The sequence below is a fragment of the Rhipicephalus microplus genome, chromosome 5 (genome assembly GCF_043290135.1).
Source record: "Rhipicephalus microplus isolate Deutch F79 chromosome 5, USDA_Rmic, whole genome shotgun sequence".
Classification (NCBI taxonomy): domain Eukaryota; kingdom Metazoa; phylum Arthropoda; class Arachnida; order Ixodida; family Ixodidae; genus Rhipicephalus; species Rhipicephalus microplus.
Window position 1 is genome coordinate 147,064,542 of NC_134704.1, and position 19,694 is coordinate 147,084,235.

A 19,694-nucleotide genomic window follows, 5' to 3' on the forward strand; every position below is an offset into this window, starting at 1 on the left:
AGAGGCCTTTCAGTGGGAGGCGTCTTGGCGGATAGCCTGCCGCGACACGAGGATTAGGGTTTCGGCCACGAATATGTCGGGTGACTAGGAGGCGAACGACAAAGGTGGTGACCTCCGTTAAGGTCGTGAACCTCCTTTGTTGCACGGTCAGCAGCCTCGTTGCCCGGAATCCCCACATATGAAGAGACCCAGTGGAGAGAGATGTTGATGCCGCGGCGTAGAGTTGACGAGTGATTTTGGGGCGAGAGTGCAGCCGTATTCTTCGCGGGAGAGGGCAGCCAAGGTGGCGCGAGAATCGCCGATGATAGTCGCATTGTTGAGAGCCGATTGTTCGAGGAGCTCCGCCGCTAAATTGATAGCGGTGAGTTCAGCGACCATCGAGGGGGCGGGGCAGGAGAGTTGGCACTTGCGCACTGCTCCGATAGGTGGCGCGAAGCAGGCAGCGGCAGCGGTTCCGTCGGAGAGCACGAAGTCGTCGACGTAAACAAGGGCAAACTCAAACATTCGGCGGGGCAATCAAGCATTTTACCACAGAGCTACGCCATGTCTCGGAACTACTTTTCAAATAAACGCCGATCTTCGTGATGCGTCAATAGTGGTGCAGTGCTGCCTGCTTAATTTTATAAACATTACGTATGTACTCGATTGATTGATTGATATGTGGGGTTTAACGTCCCAAAACCACCATATGATTATGAGAGACGCCGTAGTGGAGGGCTCCGGAAATTTTGACCACCTGGGGTTCTTTAACGTGCACTTAAATCTGAGTACACGGGCCTACAACATTTCCGCCTCCATCGGAAATGCAGCCGCCACAGCCGGGATTCGAACCCGCAACCTGCGGGTCAGCAGCCGAGTACCTTAGCCACTAGACCACCGTGGCGGGGCATTACGTATGTACTCCTCTCATACAGCCGTCACGTCGGGTTAACTTCAATTGTGGTCAGTAGCCATGCGCTGAAATTCATTTATGTAGCAGTGTCCAAGGCCAGCATCTTCGCGATCATCAGTGCTTCATATTAGCTTCTGGTGTTTCTAAAATGTATGTTCCAGTTGGCATCGTAGTGCAAGTCCAAACAACTGGTTATATAAACATCTGCAACTCTTCGATTTATGTCTGTGCGTGCAACACTTGTACATATAGTTAGCATCATTTCATGACGTGTCACTGAATAAAAAATTTGCAACACGGTCTCCCTTCCTCTGCATGCTTCGCATAACAATCATTCCTAGTTACGTGGGATCTGTGGAATTTTTTCTAAACGTTATTTTCATGACTGAAATATGTAACTAAAGTCTCAGTGGATCCCGCCGTAAAACCCTTTCGTGTTAAAAATAGCGGCTGTCGAGTGCAAGCATATAAGTCAGTGATCACAAAATTTTTTCAACAAATCTTGATATAACATTTCAGGTATGACATTTCAAAATGGCTCGCCAAAGGAAAAAGATACAATGGCATTCGTGGTAAGTACATTGTTTCATAGAATCTAGAATTTCTTCACGGTCACTAAAAACTGAAAATATGTGCTTTTAAGCAGAGTATGAAAAGTTACACTTTCAGAATTAAATGAAAGGAGTTACTTTCGAAATGCATTAACTATATTCATATATTCACTTTCTTGTACTACTTTTTCGTACTCCATTTTCACCGAAGTATTTTTTTCTTCTACATTGTAGGGCTATCACAAAATAAACAACTTTAGAAGAGCGGCAATATTGATCCATACTCATCTTATAAGAAATTTACGTGTACTATACTATACGTTGTCCATATTTTTCCTCGGTAATCGCGATTTTTATATGAACAAATATAGCAACCAGATTGTCATAAAACTGTCAGAACAGTTTGGTGACACCTAACTGTAGCTCAGTCAGCCTCAGTGTGAGCAAAGTGCTCCATACAGGCCACTCAAGTAGACAAAAAAAGCAAGTGCTCTTCTCTACAAGAAACTACAATGCCTTTACGACCTCTGTGTTCAATTTAATTATAATTTTTTCCCCGCAACACAGGCGCATACTTCCAGCTCGACATTCGAATGGCTGTCAGTGAACTAGAATTTTTTTTACAGCGCAGCCTTAGAGGTCAGCCTGTCTGATACGTGTTCGTAAGGAACCAAACAAATACAGCGAAACGTATAAACGAATGGGGAACCCAAATTCAACGGCACAACGTTGAAGAGGAAAGCCTCGCGAGAACTGTAGACGAAATTATAGTATTTGCAGTCTTCGCTGTTACTGGTGAAGGCTGTTCAAGCAGCAGCATCATGCCGCGGCGCCATTGAGTATACTGGTGCATGCGCTACCGAACCGGAAGCTAGGCGCCAATGCCGAGAGGACCGTGAATTTTGGGCCATCGATGCTGAAACGTTTTACAGCCGCCGCCAGATTCGCGCGAGTTGAAAACACAAGTACATATTGGCTAAACCATCGCAGTGGCGATTTTAGTTGTCATCAGTAATATTTTAAACACCGAAAGCTGTCATGAGATCACAAGGTTTGTTTTACAGCAAAAGCTCTTGTGAGATTCCAAGAAGGGCTATTTTTGACGCCGTAGTTTTCCGCTGCCGCTGGTGTCCGTAACCGCTATCACCCAGAAAAAATTGCCAGAAATTTTCGGGACGGAGCACAGCTTCAACCTTTGTTCTCCAGCCCACAGCCCAGTATTCTGCCAAAAAGCCATGCCGGCATATTTAGAGCGAAAGTTGTTATAAGATCACAACTTGGGTCTCGCTAAGCGCCGTAGTTGTCCGCCGCCGCCGTCGCCAGTGTGCATAACCACACCCCGCGAAATAAGAAAAGAAAACCTAGAACCTATAACACGCTGGGACTAGAACCTGGGTCTGCTGGCTGCCAGCCCAGTATTTTGTCACTTAGCAATGCCGGTGCTTGGTAATTCTTAGCAAACTTGCCTTAGGCAGACGATGTCGAGAAAGCAACCGCGTTAATACGACATTTAAAGCGTTTTAAAACAGCGAAAGAACGAGCAGCCGTCGCACAACGCGGACAGCGTAACGAGTGGGTCGTCTAAACCTAATCCATACAAAAATCTTGTTTTCGTTCAGCTAATAACTGTCAGGCATAGCCAATTCAGGCATAATTCCTTATTGTCGTCAGCTACTGCATAAAAAATTGGCACGAAATTCCTCGCTATAGTTTAGCGGATACCACGTTTCTGAGAAGAGTGACAAAAAATAGCATTTTGAATGCCAGCCGACTACCCTAAAATTTTTATTATTAATGACGTAGTGGGCATCAAGCAAGTGTGCTTGCAGTAGTTACCCAATGAGTGTTTAGAAAAGGCTCTGAAAGGCTGGTCTTCTAGCTTTCGCTGTGAGTGTGCTGCACCTTCCAAGCAAACCTGGCGTTTCTTTTTTTTCATCGTATATATTGAAATGCGTGTTGAAGTAGTACACTGCACTTATTGCACAGAGTTGCGGTAGAAACTCATCTGCCAAAAGATCCTATAAAGTTATGACGGGAAAGAACTGCGTTCACATGTGTTATATATAGAGTGGTACGAGTGTAAAATAGCAAGCAGGTGTCAAAAATACGAATACTATAACCAACGTCCAAACAGTACGAATTGCATAACATGTGGATTACTGAATGCTTGTAACCCTATTAGAAATGAGTGACTCTATGTTCTTCATCCTCCTAAGTAACTGCGAACGGTCTTTGTGCAGAATAAAGAATAATGCCGTAAAGGGCGCTTCCTGACTCGACAATAATATCGTTCATGGATTAGTGCTATAGTTACCTTGTAAGCGGACTTGCATTATAAACCTCAGAAAGCTTTTATTGAGCTCTAGACACGCTTTTCAACATGCTCTAGTAGTGCCTGCTGCCATACTGGGTTATCGCCGCTGAACATGAAGCGCGTGGTTGGACTGCAACAGTGCAACATACTGCTCTGGCGAGTGTAATGGTGTGACAATGACACGGCGACACAACTCAGCGTACCATAGTGTAGTAGACTAGGCATGTGTACAATCGTAAGATTTTTTAAGCCATTGATTCTGACAAGTAAACATTCAGCTTAACCGCATAAATTTATAGTTTCATCAATTCTTCTACCACCTGTCCAGTGCATAAAAAGATGTAATGCTTGAAATGAAAATTTAACATTGCTAGGGACCCACTGTCCGTTGGGTTGTGATGTCATGACCATTTTGTCAGATTTCTTGCACTGAACAGTTAGGCTATTCTAAATAAAAAAACGTTTGATCTTAAGATGCTATGCTTACGCTAAACACTATTCTGTCTGGTCCGCATATGTTATACATTAAACGCTTAGTTGTGAACCTGTTACTGCTGAGTAGAATATTAGCGTTTCTCAACTTTGAAAACTCTAACCCCCGTATTTAGGAACGCTGCTCGACTCGAATCTCGTTCTTCACTTGAACGACCTGAGCACAGCACCACCACTTGTCTAAAAATTACGCTGCGTTTCTGGAGAATCACTGCAGGTTATCCCTGATATTGGATGACTTGCTCTGTCTAGAGACGGTGCTGCAATCAATTTTCTCAAGTCAAGGGGAAGCGTTGAGTGAAGGGACGTTCTAGAATACGGGGTAAGCTTGTTTCAATGTAGGAATGAAAAGTGTTATTTGTAATACTTATGATATAACTGAGAAAAAATTAAAGCAGGAGAAAGAAGACCTTGGCGCCTGCAGGAATCGAATCTGCAACTTCCAAACCCGCTACCTCTAACCTTCAGTCAACTGACGACTAATAAAGAGATGACGAGCTAGGTGACTCTAGCAGGTTAATAAATGTTCTACTATATATCGCCTTCGTGGTAAGAAGCAGTGCCCATTGAGACTAGAAAGTTAATATGCACATGTATACCGATAGTGCATCTGGTTGGATGATTGCCACTACAGCTCTGGTGGTGCACCATCGCGCGCATTATTGAAAAGTGGCAGGTGCTGTGCCTGCTGGGGTGTAGTTATCTATTCGTCAATTTCAATTGCCTCAAATATTCATAATAATCAGAACAAACGTCGCCGACACTTTCCTCCACTCAACTGCCTGTAGGTTTCAAATATTTAATTTCGCAGAATAGTTTCATTGAAAATGCTAACAATGCTCCGCTGTCTACACCTGCTGGCATTTCCTGATTATTTACAAGCATGGGAACATGCGAAGTTTGTGCATTTGTATGAGATGCACACTATACTTATTCCTGGCATTCCGAATATCTTGATGACATCTTTAATTATACTGTATTCATCGAGCTGTACCCAACGATACAGTACGTCTAATGTCGTCTATCTGTGCTCCTGTAATAGTGCACGTGATGATTCTCTATTTCGTTAAGTGCTGCCATCGTTTTCGTGGGAGGATATATCGCATCTACGCTTTTCATCCCAAAATGGAGGTTTTTCCCTCAACGCTGTGACGTCTTTTCATTCTATTGCCCTCATTGTCTGGTCGGTTGAAGCATCACCGGTTGCGCGATGGCCGACTATGGAGGCTCGGGATCTTTAGTTAAAAAGAGGTTCCACTTTTGAAAGAAATCAGCAATCAAGTTCTCTTGTTTGTGGATCCTCTCAGAACTCGAGCCGAACACCTTATGAAGCAGAGCGAAAATGAGAAGTAAAAAAAAATGTGACAGCTATTTTACTGGGAAACCTGAGAAAGTGTTTGACATGGACACACTGTGATATCCGTTCATAGAGTCTCCACGCCTCTATTTACCAAAGCGTCAATGACGTCAAAGTTTTAGGTAAGCTTGCAGGGTTTCTTCACCAGGAATGGAATCTTGGTAGGCACATTCACACACTAAGTGTCGGATAATTGCGCTGTTTTTTGGCTGCGCTGTACTGCCTTTAGTCAAGTTTTTCTCTCTCATCGGATGTAGCCAGTTGCGGAGAGAGCAGTCCTGACGCAGAAGCGGTGCAGAAGAAGGTCATTCGTTGACTCGCGAAGCGGTAGTGCCCTTTTGCACGCATCGCTGAAGCCAGCATTATGTTTGCAAAACGTTTTAGCGACTTTATGTTAATGTATGCGATGACGTCTTGAATATTTCTGTAAATTGATTATTTTAGACCGTCTTCCTTCATTTTAACCTGGCTTTCAGTCCTCATACTTATACTATGGCATGTCGTCAGTGCGTTACTGTGAGCGTCATCATTCTGCAGGATATGTATAGATGAATTAGAAGCCAGGCCCATAAAGTGCTCCGTACATAAAGTTGCTATTTCATAAAAAGCAAAGGTGGTTTTGTCACTATAGACTGCAAGTATCAAACTATTTTCAAGTCTTTCTGTTCGGTACATCCCCAAGCGGAACACGTGGTCCAAATCTTAGTGTCACAATTGTTTGTTTGCTAACGCATTTAAAGTGTTCCGACCATGTATCAATGCTAGACAAGATGCAGTCACATACTTCAAGCTAGATGTGGTGTCGAATTTCGCAGGGAGGTAGGTCTACTACAGTCAGACAAGGTTACTGGTCCTTCCCTTTAATTCCCCGAAATTTTTATAAAAAAGGTTGGTTTGCGAAGAACAAGTATTTAATTTAGGTGTTTTTCTGGAACAGTTCATATGTTTAGGAAATGCCCCCTTCAGAAAAAAAATGTGGTAACGAGCGTGTGAAAAGTATGCTGCCAGGGTACTCAAAATAGCTGCTCCAAACACCAAATTCTGCGAAGGCAGCACGCCTTCGGTAGTTTGTTGGCACTAAATATCGCCATTTTCTCAGCCTGCATTTTTGATGATTCAGAATCTTAATGAGAAATGTATTCATATTTCGACTAAACTTTTGGGGTTCTTCAGGCGAAAAGCGGCACTATATGCAGCTTGAATGCACCTTAAGACTCTCTCAGGGACGCAAACTCGATCGCATCTCTTTATTAAATTTACCATTTTATGAGTTATCTCCTCATAAATATCCATACGCCTTTTTTACGGTTTCTTATTCTTACCTTTCTCAACCATTGGTGTGGGTTTAGCGGGCAGCATAATGATGCTGCACACAAATTCTAGCGCGAACCTGTAAAGTAATGACACAAGCGGTCTCATCTATTTTAAACACTACTAAAATATTTGTTCCCTCTTCAAAATTACCTGAGTTTTATTTGTTTCGCAAGGTATGCTTCTAGTATTACGAATAAGTTAAATGCTCTTAATAAAATGTTCTTTTAAGGCGATAAAAAAGCTTTGGAACACGAGGCATCGTTCGAGCTAACGTACCTGCAACAGTACTTATTCTTGAAGGCTGCGTAACTGCACTGCTGCAGCTATAAAGAATATAGAGTGTACTGGAATGCGTGCGTGTGCGTATTTGCGTGCGTATTTTTTGTTTTTCTTCTTCTCCTGCCTTTCCTAATCTATTCTCTTTTATTCCCAGTACCTCATCCCCTGTGCCGACCTGTTCAGGTGTCATCTAAGTGATAGACAGCTTTGAGTGGCAGTTTTTCTTCTTTTCCTTGTCATGATCACTAAGAGAGAGACGTGTCCAGTGTCTTGTTATCAATGCATGATACATTTAATTCTGAGCCATTGTAGACTTCTTCGTAGAATAGCTGGTGCTGTTTTGTGAGGCATCCTGGTTTTTAATACTTCAAGGGCGTGCAAAAGTCGGCACAGTCTGTACAGAACTTGGATTAAGCGAAGGAGAAGATAGGCCTCATGGGTACCTGGGTGTGAACACTATTGCCCATGAGCTTGGCCACACGTGAGTAGAATTTCAAGCAACAACCACTCTTATATCAATTTCGCTTTAGCCCTGTCGCACCTACTTTTCTTGCAGGTTAGGGGCGGTGCATGATCATACCCCCGAGTGCCCCTGGAAAGACGGGTATCTGATGAGTTACGAAGATGGAGGACTAAAAAAATTCCAGCTTTCACCATGTAGCGAGAGAAGCATTAGGAATTATGTGAGGTGAGCGAAGTGACATGAATATTTTTTCACTATCGGTCGACTCCTTTACGTGACTAATGTAGTTGACGCATCAAAAGTAGCAACTTGCGTGAAAGAAGTTTTGGGAGTATCTGCGGAATCACCTTGACCGCTAATTTACAATTCCGCGAGTGGGAAAAAAACATCGAGAACGTTCTCTTGCTCTGAAGCACTTTTGGAGATTCAGTGAAAATATGATTTTGCTCTCTACGCTTGGTCGCTTGCCCGTCAGGGTTATTGCATCCCATATTGAAAAAAAAATGGCGCACGTGATCTGGGAGTGAATCAAAAGGTGATGAACAAGAAGATGGCAAAAAAGTGCGCGTCTGTGACTAATTACGATCATATCTTTTCAATCGTCACAGAAGAAAGCCCAGGCTAAACAGCTCGAGTGTTAAAATAAAGTTCTGAAAGTTTGTAAGCTCGAATAGGATGGCTCAAAGGACAAGCCTTTGATGCACGAAAGTGCACGCAACAGCGACGAGTGACACTTCGTAGATCTCCCTCGTGCGAACAGGCGCTTGCCCAGGCAAATATTTTTGAGGTGATGGTATTGGCTAGCGAACTCCACTGTTGCTGCCATGAGGCCGCCTGCTCGTACCGAAAATTTGCCCGTAATTAGCGTTATGTTATGTAAAAATACGTGTTGTCTTTCGTAATGCAACAAAATTGTTTTTAATTGTCTTGCAGCCCTTCTTTATATGCACATGCCTAAACATTTATTTCTTCGTAGTGCCCACATGACATGGGCGGACAGCAGCTAGTAGTTCCACAGCACATCAGCACGTGGAGACAACCGACAGTATGTCACTGTCATACCTCCTGATTCGGTGCTTAGCTATTGGCTGCTTGAGCACAAGACTTCCAGGCAATGGGCGACAGTTTCAATATCCGAAAAAACCAAGCGGTCGTGCAGAAACGACCAGGCGACACGTTACACAAACGTCTTGTTTCATCGCCCATCGCGACACTGTCGCATGCGTTTTTGCAATTATGGGGTTCGGTCTTAATGCGAGTACTGTGCGCGGCTACGGGACGTGCAGGCACCGATACGTTTGTCACGCCATTAACGACAACCTAACTTGACTGCTCGAACACGTACAAATACCTCGGCAACCCTAATCATAGTCCAATAAGCTTCTCGCTACACCCGCGTCGGCTTATCGGCGTCACCATGGTCACCGAATCGGTAGTCCATGCGACCTCGCCGAAGATTTTTCAGACGGCTGTCGATGCTGCTTCTTGATATACAGATGAGTTAGAGACCGAGAAACGAAATAGAAAGGCAAGCAGGCAACAATCAATCGAATGCAAAGGAACAACCGCATTCGAGCAAAAATACGTTATTTCGAAAGAGTATGCATTTATACATCTAAAAAATAATTTTTGAAGCGCCTTGTGCCTAAACAGCAGTGGCATAAGCAGCGAAATGTCCTCGACGCCCCTTCAATTTGCTGAGGCCATGCCAGAGCTACAAGTCACGGATTTGGGTGGCCATGGACAAATACTTTATATTACAGCAGAGTTAACATTTATCCAACGAGAAACAACACGGTGCGCTGGAAATATACATAAGTGTAACTAATGTAGTCACTTCAATCTGATACAAGCAACAAACTCAAAGCCTAGAGAACACATTGACAATTCCAAAGTTTGTTTAGCGAAAGCCTGTGCATAATTACAAGTTTTGTTCGGAATTTAGCGCGATGCGGGCATGTTGCTTCTTGCATGAGTGCACCGACTGTGTGAGGGCTACCGGGAGAACACGTTCGCGTGGAAGTCATTTGACTGACTTGACTGCTGTGATGAGGTGTCCAACGAAGGAGCGTTGTCGCACGTTCTGCTGTGCCGTAACGTGATTGCTGAGAGAGTATAAATGTGAGAGAGCCTAAATACCCTCTATACTGAAGCGTCTCGTACAGATGATTGACCAGCGAAAGCAAAACTTGCGGCAGCAGTGTTTAGCACCGGTTATGATATATCAAAGTGAGTTTTGTTATACCTTTTCACTTTTCAATGACTAGAAAATGTGTGCATTTTCGTATTTGTAATGATTGTGTAAAAGATAAAGATATTATGTACGCTTCAATGCTTTTTAGGGGTAATGCTTCATGCTGCGGTTCGTACTATGCCAAGCTATATGTGCTGAGAAAACCTTGGGAGAAGGTTGTGGAAGTGCGGAGACCCGTATGCTCGAACCCAAGGCACGGCCGGAAGCAGCCGGTCACCGCGACTATGAGATATTGAAGGTTTTCGCTGGTATAATCGCTTCAATCAGCGTATCTTTCTACCTGCTGAAGCCCGTGGGACGGCTTTGAGCTCTACCATAGTACAGTCCAAAGTACTGTAAATCGTTAACCACTTCTTCCAAACATAATCGCTTCTCGGCCTCTTAACGGCTGAGATCACCGTGGCACGACCTCTTCAAGTGTGAGACCCCCCGGGACGGCTGTATGCTCTCCTATAATGGAGCACAAAGTACTCTAAATCGTTAAGCCTTTTTCTAAACACTGTTAATTAAAAAAAATCGGGACGACTCACTGCTCTCTCATAGTTTAGTGCGAAGTACTTGAAACCGATGAACTTTTTTTTTCTGAATACTCTGCTGTTACTAGCATACAATAAACTTTCCTCACTACTCACAGCCTAGCACTCCCGTTTTACAATAAATGCAATGCGTTGGGCTGGCCTCACTTGGGTTAGTTAGTGGTCAATGTTCACCAGGTCGTCGTATTATTTCAGTCAGAAGTTGTTGCCCGTGATGTCTTCACTCGGTTGTGGCCTCTACAGAAGGAGACCGCTGTACCACTGGCCTGAACACTTGGCCCGTAGGTCTAATACTTTCATCGGATCGTACACCTGTTGCGGCGTTTCACTGACGCCGTGAAACTACGGGGATTATTTTGGGCGGCTTTCTTCTGAAGGAGCTTGCAACCGGAACGCTCGTCATTTCTGTCCGTAAATTTTGGGCTCCGGAGGACTCTTCTTACGAACCCAACGAGTTCGCCGGCCACTTCGCGGTGCCCGCTTGTAAGGCAGCAGACCCGAACACCCGTCACTCTCATCACCGGTACATTAGCTGGCGATGTACCGGTGATGAGGCTACGTGGGTGGAGCAACTGCTCCTGTAGTCCTCCGCGAAGTATTTAGTTCGGCTCGCGTTTCGAATGACGGCCTCGTTCATGTGATCCCACTGCACAAAATTTTATACACATGCTTACACAGTTATTTGAGAAATAATTCGACACATGCTCCTGCGACCACAGGTCGTAATAGCTGGAGGGCGACGCGCGCTCACCTACAGACTAAGATGACATTTTTTTCGTGAGGAGCACGTAAAACGTGCGACCTTTTCAGACGCGCGAAAACGCGTACGGACTCTTAAGAAAGCAACTACTAATAATGGTATCTCCGGCGTGCGTGCAGCGTCTTTTTATGGACAGCACTTAGTAGAAATAAATGTTGTTCTTTGTTATTGCTTTCGCGCGGAAAACACGGATGCATTCGAGGCACTATACTCTACAGAGGTGGCACATGTCCGCTTTGCATCCACAGCTTTCCTTTCATTGACACAGAAAGTTGTCCCCGAGTTTAGAATTTTCCGAGCACGCGCTAATGCCAATTCGAGCACTTGGAGTGCGTCAGCGCGTTCTTTTTTCGTAACATATCTCCTCCTTACGGCAATGAGCGAGGTAGATTACCTAGGCAACAAGTTGCGTAATCTCTACGTACGGCCTGCCATTGGACGTCCATAGCGATCGTGACCATGATCATCTTTGCGTCCTAATTTCAGATCCTTTAGGTGCATTCAACTATCGACATGTGTAATTGCATTGAGGATTTCCGCAATCAAATAGTTTGGCCACGAAAGGAGTACGGGCTAGCTGGGGAATTATAAAAAAATGCATGAAGCAAAGGCAGGTTTTAACTTGGTGTCTTTTTCCACATTACAACACCACCAGAATAGCGATAAGCCCCAGCGCAGACATTATAAGGCCCCTCCCCTCAGTCTAGGTGGCCACAAATCGTCTGCGTTGAAAATGGGGCTAGATAACCAAGTCTAAATTCCTCAGACCGTCACGACTTCCCAGGTCTTGTGAAGTCACGAAAGACTAGGAGTGGCACTTGCGACGAAATCACGGAAACTTCCTGCAAACATGTGAGACCTTTATCCCGGACCTTGAGGATAGCAACGAGGATGAACCACGGTACACAACCAGAGAAGAGGAGCCAATAACTTTGTCGTGTTCCGGATACGATGCGTCAAGCTCGGGTTTAGAAACATTACTAATCGCAAGAACATAACAGCGACAGCGCATGTAGCCCAGTTGCCTAGCCTCTAGCTAAAAGTTGGATGAAGTGCTGTGAATGAAGCTTTAAAACTTTCTGAACGTGCTACTGTTCAATTTGCATTGTTTAGGCAGCAAGAAGGATGCATTGTGTCTTGTGCAGCGTGTGTCTCGTTTCACACCAATCTCATGATATTATAGTTGTGTGACACTTTCCTCAAAAATTGAGCAGATCCCCGTACCTTGAGAATCCATCCTATGTTAAGCATGCCGAGGAAAGGTGGATGCATGATTTTGATTTTGCGATGGGACAACCAGCACTGCATTCACATTCGATGTTTCGCGAACATTACGGTCTACTTTAAAAGTAGGTCCGATAGCTGGTGTGGCACTGTGGTAAAATACTTGGTTGCCACGCAGAAGGCTGGGGTCTGATTTTTCTTGGGACCATGATATTTCTTTTATGCGATCGTGGGGTCAACGCTGCCGATTCTACCTTTTAGGGGTGAATTTCTTGAGGCCAACCTAGTTGGCATTCATCATGTCCCACAAACCGCAACAGAAACGGAAGACCTGTTAAAAAAACGAAAACTTGTGTGCAAACTACTGGCTTTATGTGTACGCATCTATATGACAGCTCAATACGTAACCACCCGCCCCGTCAGTCTGTTCGTCCGTCCATGGATCTGTTTGTCTGTCCGGCCATCCGCACATCTATTCATCTGTCGATCCATCTGACCGTCTATCCATCTGTTCGTCCTTCCCGCTAGTCGGCGACTTTTACGTACACTATATGAGCCGTAGTTACTATCGCTTCGTCCTCTTGAGATTATTTACTTCGTATAAATGCACTGAATTTCATAACGCTCTCGAAATAAAAACACCAATGTCTATTTACGCTGTTCCATGGTTGATATAAACTGTCAATCGCTTTCACTGCATTACGCTTTACTCTATAGTTCATCCTAACTGAAAAAAATGGCTCTGTCATAGGAGCATACATTTAGTGTTTTTAAAATTGATTAGCTCGCACTTGATGCTTCACAATTATTACAGTTCATTTGAAACAGAAGTTGCGAGACCTGCATGCCTTTATGTATATTACTTGATTGCCGTGAATAATGCTAGGGTAAGACTACTGTTGGGACCATCACATTTTTTCTTTACTTTTGGTGCATGAACGCTACTAATGTCAGCTTTTTCTTAACCCTCCCACGTTCAAATTGCTCATCTGTGTTCTTTTTGTCCGTGGGTAGATAAGCGTCAATCACATGTGGCACATACCTAGCCCCTGGTTGTGCCACTGTCACCAAAAAAGTGTTTGAAAAAATACGCGATGGAATTGTGCATTATTCATGTGATGAGGAAAGATTCGTATTCGTCACAACATCTTACCATCCCATATTATTATTCCTTTATACCAAGTGACGGTGGTGATCATGAGAGCACCCAGACGTAGGCTGTGAAATAGCTAGACGTGTAGAGTGATATTGTTACGTGAAGGTACACGCGAAACTAGGCGCTTGAAGATATATTTACACAGCGCCAACGCGCAAGCCAAGATAGAGAATGAGTGTTGTGCTCTACACCTAAATCCCGCCGTCTTTCTCCGTGCCTATCTAACTGCTTTTGTGGGACATTGTCTCATTACATAATCCCCGGGTGTTGAAGCACCGTCTCAGTGATTTCTATGATGTTGCTCAGTGGTAATGCTTAAGGCGAGATATATGAACAATGTCTGTAGACAGTGAAGAGGAAGAGGAGGGAGACTCGAGGGGGGCTATCTCGTAGGTCACATCTGTCACCTGGCGCAACACGCGGTAGGGTCCCGAGTAGCGGGAAAGCAGTTTTTCAGAAAGTCCATAGCGCCTGGTCGGAGTCAACAATAGCACAAGAAAACCCGGTGTAAAGGAAACTTCGCGATGATGGGAGTTGTAACGCTGGCGCTGCTGATCTTGCGATGCTAAGAGGCGCTGACGGGCAACTTCTCGTGCTTTTCAAGCTCTGGTGATAGCATCGCGGGCGTATTCGGTAGTCGAGTCGACGGCTGTCGGAAAGATGGTGTCAAAAGGTAAAGTTGGATCACGGCCAAACACGAGATAAAAAGGGGAAAAACCAGCTGCATCGTGGCGTGGGAATTATAGGCGAGCGTAACGAAAGGCAATGCAACGTCCCAGTCCTGGTGGTCGCACGATACGTACATACATGGCGAGCATATCGGTTAAAGTTCGGTTGAATCACTCAGTCAGTCCGTTAGTTTGCGGGTGGTAGGCTGTCGTACATTTATGTTTTGTCTCACAGGAGCGAAGCAGGTCGTCGATAACTCGGGAAAGGAAATAGTGCCCACGATCTGCGAGAAGTTGGCGTGGTGCGCCATGATGAAGTATGACGTCGTGCAGGAGAAAATCAGCTACGTCTGTGGCACAGCTGGTTTGTAGAGCCCGCGCAATGGCGTACCGGGTTGAGTGATCCTTCGCAACAGCTATCCACTTATTCCCAGAAGTGGACGCAGGGAAAGAGCCTAGGAGGTCACGACCAAGCCGAATGAACGGATCAAAGGGAACGTCAAGTGGTTGGAAGAACCCAGCAGGGCTCACCGAAGGTTTTTTTCGGCGTTGACACTGGTCGCATGAGGCGACGAAGCTGCGGACCGAGCGATAAAGACTGGGCCAGTAAATAAGACGCTCTACACGGTCATACGTCCTAGACAGACCGAGGTGACCGGCAGTGGGAGGTCGTGGAGCTGGTCGATCACGCTCGCACGTAAGTGGAAGGTACCACAAGGAGCAGTTCATTTCTATCAGGGCGGACGTTGTAACTGTACAATGTGCCATCCTTGAGCCCAAACAGTTGAGTAGACGGATCGGGTGCCGCAGAATGAAGCTTCTCGATGATGTTACGTAAGACAGGGTCTCGGCACTGTTCATTACGGATGTTGCTTAAAGCGAGATAGACAGAACACATGGTGCTTCATCAAACGCCTCAGGTGGGTCCGCTGGATTTCGAGATAAGCAGTCAGCGTCATGGTGTAAGCGGCCATATTTGTAGGACATCGAGTATTTATACTTTTGGAGTCGTAATGCCCATCGACCAAGGCGCCCAGTGGGGTCCTTCAAGGATGTGAGCTAGCAAAGTGCGTGGTGATCGGTTGTGACGGTAAAATGTCGACCGTGTGAATAAAGCCAAAATTTTGCTACTGCCCAAACGAGACCAAGGCATTCCCTTTCGGTGATTGAGTAATTCCTTTTCGCCTGCGAGAGGAAATGGCTGGCATAGGCGATAACACGGGCGCAGCCACTTTGATGCTGGACCAAGACATCACCAATTTCGTGGCCACTGGCATCGGTGCGGACTTCTGTAGGGGTGGCATTGTCAAAATGTGCCAGAGCAGGTGGTTCTGTTAGCAATGCAATAATTGTGGAGAATGCCGTAGCCTGCGCAGCACCCCATGTCAATGAGACATCTTTTCTCAGTACGTTTATGAGAGGACGGGCCACTTCTGCATAGTTGTTCACAAAACGTCGAAAGTACGAGCACAGGCCGAGAAAGCTGCGGACTTCCTTGGTGCAGGTCGGAATGGGGAAGTTCCACACGGCTCGCACTTTATCGGGATGCGCGCGTACACCAGAGGAGTCGAACGTGGCCCAACATGGTTAGTTGCTGGCGTCCGAAGTGGCACTTTGACGAGTCCAATTTGAGACCAGCATTACGAAAAACAGCCAGTATTGGATATAGGCGGTCGAGGCGGGTATCAAAGGTTGGAGAAAAGACGATAACGTCGTCAAGGTAACATAGACAAATTGATCATTTGAACCCGCGCAAAAGAGAGTCTATCATCTGCTCGAAGGTGGCCGGAGCGTTGCATAACCCGAAGGGCATGACCTTAAACTGGTAAGGAACATCGGGCGTGACAAAAGCAGTATTTTTGTGGTCCATGTCGTCGACAGCAATCTGCCAGTACCTTGATGTTAAATCAATGGACGAAAAATACTTAGCGTCGTGAAGACAATCCAGGGCATCGTCTATGCGCGGTAGCGGGTAGACGTCCTTTTTAGTAATCTTGTTACGATGTCGGTAGTCAACACAGAATCGCCAAGCGTTGTCCTTCTTTTTGACAAGAACTACAGGGGAAGCCCATGGACTACATGATGGCTCAATTATGTCTCTGGCGAGCATTTTGTCTATTCTGCTTGAATTATGTAACGCTCGGTTGGAGTTACGCGGAATGGCCGTCGATGGACAGGGGAGGCATCGCCGGTGTCAATGCGGTGCTTTACAGCAGTGGTTTGACCTAGTGGACGATCACAAAAGTCAAATACGTCCCAGTATGACTCAAGGACGTGAAGGAGTGCGTCAGCTTGATGCGGCAAAAGGTCTGACGCGATCATTTTTTTAACGTCAGCAAACGGGCTTGCTTGCGAAGATCGAGCATGCGTGTAGCTACAGAGTCCAGCATCGTTCGAAGACAGAGCTGAGAAGACGCATTCGTCAGAGGGAGTCAGCGTGGCGAGGGCAATTTCACGCGGGAGCACTTGTGGACACAGAGCAAATTTGAGCACAGGAATCAAGGCGCGGTTTGCACGTAGCTGAATAACAGTGTGTGGTAAGGTAACACTGTCAGTCAAAAGAATGGATGTAATGGGCGCGAGCACATAGTCACCATCGGATACAAGTGGTGAGGGCATTACGGTGATGCAGGTCACAGTTTGCGGTTACAAACGGACATGCTCAGCAGAGCACATACGAGCTTGGGGTGGACTGGGCGGATCAATCGGACATGGTAGGTCAAGTTGCACAGTACCAGCTGAGCAGTCGATGAGGACGGAATGAGTGGACAAAAATTCAAGACCGAGGATTCCATCATTGGTGCTGTGAGAGAGAACAGTGAAGAGAAATGAAGTTTGACGGCCCGCGACAGTGACGCGTGCAGTACAGACGCCAATAACAGAAGCCATATCACCATCAGCAACACGAACACTGTGTGAAGGGGCTGGAGTGAGGACTTTCTTTAAGCGGTCAGGAATGTGCAAGCTCATCACAGAAACATGGGCGCCAGTGTCCACCAAGGCTTTAACAGAAAAACCGTCCACTTCAACGTCAATCAGGTTCTGATTGATCGGCAGCGTCAACAGAGGAATTGGAGAGCAAGTCGTATCAGCAGCGTCACCTCCAGGAGCCGCAGCCGTTAGTTTTCCGAAGAAAACCGCCGGAAGAGGATGGAGACGGGGAACGGGGTGGCGGGCGGAGACCTGGAAACTCTACGTCGAGGTGAAGGTGAGCGACTGTACTGGGCAGTGGTCGTAGTGGTCGGGTCGTAATTAGCTGAACCGTCACGCCGTGGTAGTTCCTGGGCATAGAGATGGGCTGGTGAGTGGAGGTTGGAGAAGCTTGAGTTTGCCCGATACGGTGAGGTCCACGTGCTTCGGCAATGGCGGGAAATGTGTCCCACTCGTTCACATCGAAAGCATATCGGCCTGTCGTCAGGCGTCCCCCACGCATTTGGGTCACGGTTACGTGGAGCAGGGCGGCGATAATGCTGTGGGTGGCTGGAGGTAGACGAACTGACAGTGTCGGGACGGTGCACAGATTAGACCGCGTGAATACCCGCGTTGGCTAGTTCTTGGCGAACAACCGTCTTTATTAGCCAAATGGTCGAATGAGGATCACTCGGTGCTAGTGCTCTCAAGGGTGCGGGTGATATGGCCTCGATTTCACGGCGTACGATTCTCGTGATGTCACCGGAGTGTGAATTGGGCTGGGTCGCTATACGAAGATCCTCGCAAGTTGACACCGCAGCAGTGTTGGGAAGGCGCGTAAATTGGTGGGCAATGCGACGGCTTTTATCCTCTTGAAAGCGTTGGCACTCCGAGATAACATCTTGGCCGGTAGAACAGCCTCTGCACACAAGGAGGTTAAATGCATCGTCTGCGATGCCCTTGAGCACGTGCGCTACCTTGTCTGCTTCAGCCATGATTCGGCCAATTTTACGGCAAAGGGTCAGCACATCTTGTATATACGCCAGGTAGGACTCCGTGGACGTCTGAACACGTGTGCCAAGTTCTTTCCTAGCGGCCTGCTTGCAGCTGGTAGATTGACAAAACAACTCGCGTAACTTGGTCATGCATACGTCCCAGCTCGTGATCGCGTCCACATTGTTATTAAACCATGCCTTGGCCGTTCCTTGCATATAAAAGATGATGTTTGCCAGCATCAACGTTGGGTCTCAGCTGTGCTTTTCGCTGACGAGCTCGTAGAGTTTTAACCACTCATCCACGTCTTCGCCTTCCGTTCCCGAAAAGTTGCCGGGATCGCGGGGTGGAGCGGCCACGAGAAAAACAGGTGAGGTTGGTGCCATTGATGCATTGCGCGCGGCTATTGACGAAGTGTTGCTGCTGGTGGACATGTCGAAAGCGGCGACTAGGCATCCGCTTCGTAACTCCGTCGTGCGTTGTAACCCAGCACCTTCCACCAAAATGTTACGTGAAGGTACACGCAAAACTAGGCGCTTGAAAATATATTTACACAGCACCAACGCGCAAGCCAAGATGGAGAACGAGTGCTGTGCTCTACACCAAAATTACGTCGCCTTTCTTCGCGCCTATCTAACCGCTTTTGTTGGACATTGTCTCATAATAATATATATGAAGATGAATGTCAAAACTTCTTGTAGTATGCAAAGGCTTCGCATTTATGTAAGTTACATATTTATTGTCCACATCGCAGTTCTGTATAAAGTATACCTTAATCACCAAACATTTAAGAGGCCGCGTCAGTGGATGAATGAATAAGTATGGCAAGGAAGACTTATGTTGAATGCAAGCTACCCTTGCCACCCATGGTTTACACTGCTTGGCCAGAATTCCAATAATAACTGTTTACTATAAACACAAAACCACACGAGATCTACTTTCACGTGAATGGAATAGTAGAGGTGTAGTGGAGTTTCTCGCCGCATTTGCAATGACTCCACACAGACAGCGCAGTTGAAGGCTGAGAAATTTGTCATGCCTTTTTCTACATGATCGAAACCGCTAAACGCATTACAATGATGACTATTAATAATTCCTACAGGTACAAATAGTCATTATCTTCATCATCATCATTATCATTATCATCATCACCGTCAGCCTGACTACGCACACTGCAGGACAAAGGCCTCTCTTATGTTCCACTGGTTAACTTGGTCGTGTGTTTGCTGCCACTTTATATCCGCAAACTTCCTAATGTCATCTGCCCCCCCCCCGCCATTTTCTATCTTCCATTAACGCTTGTCTTCTCTTGGAATCCTTTCTGTGATTCTTAATGACATGCGGTTACATTCCTTCGCGCTACGTGCCCTGCCCATGACCATGATTCCTCCCCTAATATACTCTCCTCTGTTCTTGTCCCTTAATACACCGCCTATCACTTTCCATTGCTCGCTGTGCCATCTTCGACATAAGTTGAACCATCTTTGTAATTGTACCGCTTTCTGCTTCTTAGGTAAGAATGATGGAGATG

General features: G+C 46.0%; 1 protein-coding gene across 2 annotated transcripts in view; it reads left to right on the plus strand.

Annotated features, from left to right (window-relative positions):
* LOC119173691 (venom metalloproteinase antarease TserMP_A-like) overlaps nucleotides 1-19,694 on the plus strand; it is a 148,336-nt gene that overhangs the window by 103,618 nt on the left and 25,024 nt on the right. For both annotated transcript variants that reach the window (XM_075894425.1, XM_075894424.1), the window contains 3 exons: nucleotides 1,412-1,464; nucleotides 7,572-7,680; nucleotides 7,756-7,887. In XM_075894425.1, coding sequence (XP_075750540.1) covers nucleotides 1,412-1,464; nucleotides 7,572-7,680; nucleotides 7,756-7,887 — 294 coding nt within the window. The remainder of the gene's footprint in view (nucleotides 1-1,411; nucleotides 1,465-7,571; nucleotides 7,681-7,755; nucleotides 7,888-19,694) is intronic.